This window comes from Protobothrops mucrosquamatus, unplaced genomic scaffold (assembly GCF_001527695.2).
Source record: "Protobothrops mucrosquamatus isolate PMUCROS unplaced genomic scaffold, P.Mucros_1.0 scaffold2649, whole genome shotgun sequence".
Lineage (NCBI taxonomy): Eukaryota > Metazoa > Chordata > Lepidosauria > Squamata > Viperidae > Protobothrops > Protobothrops mucrosquamatus.
In genome coordinates this window covers 7,181-15,713 of record NW_015388700.1, presented here as the reverse complement: position 1 = coordinate 15,713, position 8,533 = coordinate 7,181, and the positions used below count along the sequence as shown (strand labels likewise).

General features: G+C 47.5%; 1 protein-coding gene across 1 annotated transcript in view; it reads left to right on the top strand.

Moving 5' to 3' along the window:
• Positions 1-3,612, top strand: part of LOC107296113 (lysophosphatidic acid receptor 6-like) — an 11,328-nt gene extending 7,716 nt beyond the window's left edge. The window contains exon 2 of the mRNA XM_029285979.1: positions 2,344-3,612. Within this exon, the coding sequence (XP_029141812.1) occupies positions 2,344-3,424 (1,081 nt within the window). The 3' untranslated portion in view covers positions 3,425-3,612. The remainder of the gene's footprint in view (positions 1-2,343) is intronic.
• Positions 3,613-8,533: the final 4,921 nt, after the last annotated feature.

The following is an 8,533-nucleotide window of genomic DNA, read 5'->3' as shown; positions in this document are numbered from 1 at the left end:
GAGAGGTGTTACATGGGAGCATCTAGAGGCCCCCAAAATCCCCCGCGCAGCCGCATTCTGAACTAGCTGGAGCCTCCAGGTGCACCTCAAGGGGAGCCCCATGTAGAGAGCATTGCAATAGTCCAGGCGGGAAACAACGAGGGCTTGAGTGACCGTGCGTAGGGCGTCCCGATCCAGAAAGGGGCGCAACTGGCGTATCGGGCGAGCCTGATGAAAAGCCCCCCTGGCCACGGCCGTCACATGATCGTCTAAAGACAGCCGAGCATCCAGGAGGACGCCCAGGTTGTGGGCCCTCTCCGCAGGAGCTAATGACTCGCCCCCGATAGCCAGAGATGGAACCAACTGGCTATGACGTGACGCTGGAAACCACAGCCACTCGGTCTTGGACGGGTTGAGACAAAGCCTGTTCCTCCCCATCCAGACTCGCACGGCCTCCGGGCACCGGGACATCACTTCCGCGGCATCATTGGGGTGGTCCGGGGTGGAGATGTACAGCTGGGTGTCATCTGCGTACTGATGAAACTCCACCCCGAAACCACGGATGATCTCACCAAGTGGCTTCATATAAATGTTGAACAGGAGAGCCGAGAGGACCGACCCCTGTGGTACCCCACAAGTGAGGCGCCTCGAGGTTGACCTCTGCCCCCCTGCCAACACAAATTGCATCCGGTCCGAGAGGTAGGAGGAGAACCACCGTAAAACGGTGCCCCCCAACCCCAACCCCCCCTAACCGGTGCAACAAGGTACCATGGTCGATGGTATCAAAAGCCGCTGAGAGGTCTAGCAGGACCAGGATAGAGGAACAGCCTCTATCCCGAGCCCTCCAGAGATCATCAACCAACGCAACCAATGCCGTTTCCGTGCTGTGCCCAGGCCGGAAGCCAGACTGGCGCGAGTCTAGATAGTTTCTTCCAGGTGCTGAGGGAGCTGTTGTGCCACCACACTCTCAACAACCTTCGCAAGAAAGCGAAGGTTGGAGACAGGCCGGTAGTTGGCCAAAGCAGCCGGGTCCAGGGAGGGCTTCTTGAGGAGGGGCCTCACCACCGCCTCTGCTTGGAGTTGGTGCTGAAAGAGAAAAGTGGATTATAAACTTTTACTTCCCCTTTTCTTTTCTTTTTATGGGGAACTATAGGATTGTAGATCCTAATCTTCAAGAGCTATCTAGAGACAGAAAAAAAATCTGACTCTTGGCCACTCGCTATGGGGGAGGCCTTGTGGATTATTAATTTTACGTAACAGACCTTTTGGATTACAAATTGGAGCTGATTGATAATGTTGGACCTTTGGATAATTATTGGAGTTGAGATTGAAAGACAGAATTGGATTATAAACTCTCTTTCCTCAATAGTATGTCACCTGTTCCATGAGTTTGTTGTTTGAAAATCCCTCTTTTTGGTTGATGGATGTGCTTTGCTGTTAGCCTTGTTTCTTCCTTCTCTGTTCTAGGTAGTTGTGCCTATTTTATTCCCTATCCTTTTTTCTGCCTGTTTGTGCTCGTTTTTCTGCCTTGTTATTTACTTAATCTTTTTACTATTATGTTAGTTTTATTTATCCTTTTCTTCCCGCTATTTTTTAAAAAGTTTTTGAGCTCCAATTCCTTTTTATTTATTTTTTTTCTTTTCTATTGGGACCCCAAACTTGATTGTTGCCTTCACTTCCCTTTTTTACTACTCCGGCCTCTTGTTGTTTTCTCTGCCAGCTCTCTTCTGTCTTTCAGTGCTTGTCTCTGCTCTGGTGAGGCCTGCCGTTCAGCTTTCCGGTGGACTCAGCTCTGATCTGTCTGGTCTGCTCCTCTCAGCTGGCCACTCAGCTTCAGGGATCAGGGAGCTCTCTAGCTTGAAGCGTCTCTGTTGCTGCTGCTGCTGCTGTTGCTGCATTTCTCCCCTCCTCAGATTTTGCCGCCACCAATTCCTCATTGCAGGTACTGGAGCCCAGTCTTGGAAAGTGTCCTAAGTTGGAGGAAATACAATGTAATAATAATAATAATAATAATAATAATAATAATAATAATAATAATAATAATAATAATAATAATAATAATAATAATAATAATAATAATAATAATAATAATAATAAAGTTGGAAGGGACCTTGGAGGTCATCTGGTCCAACCCCCTGCTCAGGCAGATAACCCTATACCATTTCGGACAAATGGCTGTCCGTTCTCTTCTTAAAAACTTCCAGTGTTGGAGCATTCACCGCTTCTGGAGGCAGGTTCAAGGTGACCAATTAACAAGAGTGACAGTCCTTCAAAGAGAAATCAAGGTCCAACGAAGAGAGGAACTAATCAAAGGTAGGCAACGAAGAACAGGACGGAAGTCCGCGAAACCTTTTTACATGTGAGTTACGAAAAGAAAGAGAAGGTCAACGACGGTACCTTGGTGAGCCTGGACGGAAGGTTATTGTGCAGAGGGACCTCGGAGAGGGCAGACTTCCAGTACATCCTCTTCCCTGTAGTTTATACTTTGGTCTTCCTCCTCGGCCTGGGGGGGAATCTCTTTGTATTGGGCTACTTCCTCCGGACCAAGTCGGCCACTGCCCCGGCCAATGTCTTCCTGGTGAACTTGGCCACCCTCGACCTGCTCTTTGTGCTCACCTTGCCCATCCGCATCGCTTACCATGCCCGCCATAACGACTGGACCTTTGGCGAAGCCCTCTGCAAAATCACCGGCTGCCTCTTCTTTGCCAACCTCTATGGCAGCTCCCTCTTCCTGGCCTGCATCTGCCTCGAGCGCTATGTGGCGGTGGTCCATCCGCTGAAGCACCTCCAGTTCCGGCAGCTGCGCTACCGCCTGGGGGCTGCTTTGGGGGTGTGGCTGATCCTCATTGCGGCCATCCTGTTCCTGGCCCTCCGTGGGCCCCTGACCAGCCCCTTTGCCGATGGCCGCACCGCATGCCTGGAGAACTTCTCCTCCAGTTCCTGGAAGGGGCGCATCTCGGGCGTCAGCATCTTTGCTGCCGTGGTTGGCTTCCTGCTGCCTCTTCTTCTGATCGGCATCTGCTACCCTCTGATCGCCTGGCGCCTCCTGACTTCCCCCAGGTTGCAGGCAAGTTCCCAAGCAGCCAAACGCAAAGCCCTGCGGACGGTGCTGGTGGTCCTTGGCGTTTTCCTGGTCTGCTTTGCACCGTATCACATCGTGCAGCTGGTTCACACGTTGGGCCGTGTGGGGGTCCTGGGCGACTGCACCCTCGTCCGCACCACCTATGTGGCTCGTCGCATCACTATGGCACTGACCAGCCTCAATGCCTGTCTGGACCCACTGGTTTATTACTTTGCTGCCGAGCGATTTGCCCGGCAATCCGGCTGGTGGAAGTGCAGCTGTTGTCAGCCAGAGAGCCCCCAGCGGCCTCTGGGGCTGCCCAGGTTGATTGCCAGCAAGGCCTCGTCTTCTGGAGAAACCACAAAGGCTGACACAGAGCAGTGAGCAGAGAAATTCTGTCCCTCAACCCTACAGTCTGCCCTGTTCCCACTGCATGAGAGGAATGGAGACGTTTATCATTGCTACACAGGTGTGAACTTGGTGCTTGTACCAGGAACAGACTGGAAATGAGCGAGCTAAGGAGACTCGAGGCAGCGGGCTGCCCAAGGCCACGACGGGCCACCGCTTCTCCTTTCTCTCCCTCCTACGTGAGGCTCTTCTTGTGGGGTTGCTGTGCTGGGAATGTATAGGGAAAGGATAGATGCTGTCCAAATTATTTCTCTTATTCAAAACCCTTTTAAGTGGAGGAGGGCAGAATAGATATATGAGGCTTTTAATTTTGGAACCATTTGTGGCCTCACCTGGCAGCCCCACCCAGGCTCTTGTTTGACGGGAGGAAAAAGAAGGTCCTCGGATGAGGCAGAATGACTGAACCCCAACCCCTGCCCTTACTCTTTTTTGGCTGCCTTCCAAAATAAATATTTTTGTGAGAAAATGTTTGTAAGGGCAAAAAAAATCAGAAGGAATATTATGAGCTGCAATTTGCTAATTAACAGGAAAACATTACATATAATGTAGTTACAATTGATGTGGTGACAATAAATTTTTTCAAACAAATTTAGCGTGCTGAGATATTGGCAAAAGCGCTGAGAAAAGTGGTTAGGTTTAAGGGTTAGAGTCAGGGTGAAGGCTAGTGTTATGGTTAAGGGCTAGTTTGGATTGGGTTTAAGGGTTAGGGTTAGGGGATAGGGTTAGGGTAGAGGTTATCATTAAGGGTTGGAGGCTAGGGTTAGGGTTAGGGTTCTGCTTTTGATTCCACTGAAATTGGTGTCAGGAGTGGGATTCACAATCTTCAACCAGGGATAACAGCTGGGGTACCCCATAGGATGAGAGTTGTGGGGTTGTTCCCATATCCCTTCCAGCTGCCCCATAAAGGTGTAAGGCCAGAGTCCGTGTCTAAGAGTCTATTGTGGCTGGGGAGATTTGTGGGATGTACGTGGTCCCTTCCATCCCAATTCTCAGCTGCCCTGGCCCTGCTGTGAGCTCAACGGAGTGATGGCCGCAGCTGTCCAGGCAGAAAGGGGGAATTTGGCTTTGGGGGGGCGAGTGTGGCCTTTCTATGTGGAAGAAACGGAGACTGACCCAGAGGCTCTGTTCAATCTGCCTTCTTCCTATTGTCTGAATGGAGGAATTGTCTCAGCTGATGCTAGGCAGGGAGGGGCGAGGGCAACGGTGCTCAGGCAGACCCTGAGTGTGTGAAATTGGACGGGATCATCAAAACTGTTCCTCCTGGGTGGGAAGGGAAACAGCCCCAGATGCGAATCCAAGGACCCCAATAATCAATGTAGGGAAGGAAAAGGGAAGGCCGGCTAGGACCACCTTCCAATTCCAGGCATGGAGGGAGGTCATAATCTGAAGGGGAAGTGCAGGAATCTCTGGGAGGAAGGCTAGTGCGAATCTCGCAGGAGGCTCCGCATAAGGTTGCTGCTGGTTTATGAAAGACCTGTGTGGATCTCCCGGCGTGGTTAAAGCCACGGAGCAGTGGAAAGAGCAAGCCTCAGTGGTCACCCCTGTGCCAAGGGAAACGGACAAATACACTGGGCGCCTTTCAGGAGAGGAGAGACGGTGGCAGGGGGACTTGCTCTGGAGGCAGTCTGAGTGCCCGTTCCTTTGATCTGCTGACCCTCCCTGGGTCAGAACACTCCCCATTTCCGCAGAGATGAGGATGTTTCCATAAATGGAACTGCCCACCTCCCTTAAAGAGTTTTTTCACTTTGTGAAAAAATCAACTAGACTACAGATGACGAAATCACAAAAAAATAACACAAAGAGCTAGTGGTCGACACCACCATAGAAGCAGCTAGACTGTTCTCTTTCAACATTGTATGATAAACATATATTGAGAAAAAAAAACTGGCAGACATTTTTGGAAATTAAGATAAATTGGCCAAATGGAGATTTTTTTATTATTATTTTTATAATATTTTATTAATTTTCTATTTTTACAGATCATAAGTGCTTAGTAAACAGCATGTTGTCTGAGTCTCTTTTTTACTTAATAATACACATTAAATTCCTAATCTCTACCCCTTTTTTCTGGCCAATGATAAACTACATCTCATATTTGAAATTAGATACCGGCCTCTCAAGCCATCGTAAGCTGTACGCTGAGAATAACTTTTGCTTTAGTCATTTGGTTTTTTTTGTACAATTAGCAGAGTAAATGTATTCAGCTGGAGTCCTGCTCAGAAGACATTATACCTGCATATTGCTGGGATATGAAGGAAAGAGCTGCCCTGGGTCGCTGCAGACGGAATGACCTGCGTGCTGTTGCTATGAAGGAACCCTGAGAAAGAAGAGAGCTTTGACACACCCAATGAAGCATTTGCTTCCCCCTTAACCCCCCACCCCAATCGTGCAGTGCCCTGGAACGACTGAGTGAGCCTGGAGTCACAGTTGGGAGGCTGCAATCTGGCTGCGGCAGGGAAGGGAGGAGTGGGGTGGCCGGGAGATCAGTTTCCTCTTTTTAGGCGTCTGAGGGGTTCTTTGAATGGAAAGCCAGAACCGCTTCTCTTAAGCATAATCCGTCTTATCTTTTTGTTCCTTTACTTGACTTTGGTGCCGCCGTTGCTTTTTGTTGCTGCCCTCTTACCCTCTGCATATCTTCAAGGCTCTGCTGCGTGCCTCGATTCTGGCAGTGCCACCACTGGGCAACTCTCTTAAGTGTAGTCTGTCTTTTGATTCCCTTCCTTTGGCTTTTGTGCTGTCGTTGCTTTTCCTCGCCTCTTCTCAGTCTCTGATGTCACCAGGGCCTCCATGCCTCGATTCTCGCATTGCCTCCACTGGGCATTGACTCTCTCATCTTGGCACTCTTTGTCCCTTAAGTGTAGTCTGTCTTTTGTTTCCCTTCCTTTGACTTTTGTGCCGTTGTTGCTTTCCCTTGCTGTCAGTTTACCTGCCGGATATTCTCAGGGGTGGTGCCTATGCTCCACTCCGATCTTCTCAGCAATGCTCTCCACTGCTTCTGGCTCTGCCAGTGCTGTAACGATCTGTTTTGTTGTTGAGATATAACTGTGGAATCTGCCTTTTTCGTAGAGGGAGTGGCTGGTGACCCTTTGAAAGCTGTATGCAATGACATTTCATTTTAATGTATGCCGATTAGCGTACATTCAAAGTGACAATAAAGTTGTTATTCTATTCTAAATTCTCTTAAGGTAAAAAAGACAGCATCAGTTGTTTACCGTCATGAGGTTGGATATAAATTCCAGTAACACTGGGCTTATTTTCGAGGTCTCCATGCAGGTGCCAGGGGGGACAGAGCAGGACATTGTACATTGTAAGCGTGCCTTGAAGATGCAAGAAATAAGTGATATGGGTAGACATAAAACATTTTAATAAATACATCAATTTCAAAATTATCAGCAAAGGTAAAATCTAATAACTCACTTTAATATTAACCATAACAAAAAATTTATGTTTGGTGAGGTTTATCTTTAAAGTTAGCACCCATCAAAGTAACCTTAATTTCTGTTTGTTCCATCATCAAGGTGGCAGCTTAAATCTGTATAAAAACGATTGAAAAATCTAAAGTAAGGTATGGCTGCAATCGATATCAGTGTTAAATATGGGAATAAATTGCAAACAAAAAGCTTGGCAGAAGCCGAAGTTTTAGCATCCAGTTAAACACCACAGGAGGAGGGGAAGAAAAGAGTGTAAAGATCACCTCACACCCTCCAGCCGAGAAAGCCGAGGGCCAGTCTCACCTGGCCAGTTCATAGTTCAGAGGGGGCTGGCAGGGGGAGGCAGCGGGAGGAATATCGCCAAAGTATTCAAGATTCCAAAGGACAAAGGCGCTGGAGCTTTAGTTTTTCCCAGAAGTTTGCCCATTCCAGGTGAGTTTATAGACTTAATATACCATCACAATCGATTCGTGAAAGACTCCTCGATGTTATTTTTCACGCAAACTTTCCGTCCCAGCTCTTTTCCAAGCAAACCAACATGTCTTCCCTCGCTAGTGATATAGGAAGGGAGGCCACTTTTTTCGGCTGAGTGAGAGTCCGAGTCCTGCGGTCAAAGAAGGAAGAGTAGGCACAAAAGGAAATAAAACCCTTTAATGGAATTTTAAGATTATTCTGCCTCTTTAACTCGCTTTAAGGCTTTTGAAGCAGGATTCCTTCTCCCGTGTCTGTTCTGGGGGCTGGAAAATAGGCAGGCATCAAAAGAAAGAAACCTTTTTAATGGCATTTTAAGGTTATTATTCTTTATTAATAAAACCTTATTAATATTATGCCATCATAGGCTTTCTTAACTAGGTTTAAGGCTTTTGAAGCAGATTTCTTCTTCCGTGCCTGTATTGCAGTAAACGGGCCTCCTGTAGCGCTATTAATAAGGTGTTAATACCATTAATAACAGTAGAGAATATCGTAAGCTTCATTCATTGGCATCCTTCAGTCTCGAGAGACTATGGTATCGTGCTCTGAAAAGAGGTCCTAAGGCAGCATCTGGTGTGGCTGAAAAGGCCAATTCGAGAATGGCAGTCCCTTCCACACTGAGGGCAGGTACAATCTATCCCCTGTCCACCCTCCAGATTTCACTGGTTCCGGGACTGCCTCTTTGCCTCAGCCTGCCGCACAAGTGTCTCTTCGAATTGGAGAAGGCCATGCTGCGTCTTTAGCCTCCAGGCTGAACGATCAGAGGCCAAGGATTCCCAGCTGTTAATGTCCATTCCCAAGGCCCTTAGGTCCCTCTTGCAGATATCCTTGTATCGCACTCAGGTCTCCCTCCATGTTAAAATGCCATTAAAAAAGGTTTATATAATAATAATAATAATAATAATAATAATAATAATAATAATAATAATAATAATAATAATAATAATAATAATCTTCTTCTTCTTCTTCTTCTTCTTCTTCTTCTTCTTCTTCTTCTTCTTCTTCTTCTTCTTCTTCTTCTTCTTCTTCTTCTTCTTCTTCTTCTTCTTCTTCTTCTTCTTCTTCTTAAAAAAAAAAATTGGAAGGGACCTTGGAGGTCATCAAGTCCAATCCCCTGCTTAGGCAGGAAACCGTATACCATTCCAGACAAATGGCTGTCCAGTCTCTTCTTAAAAGCTTCCAG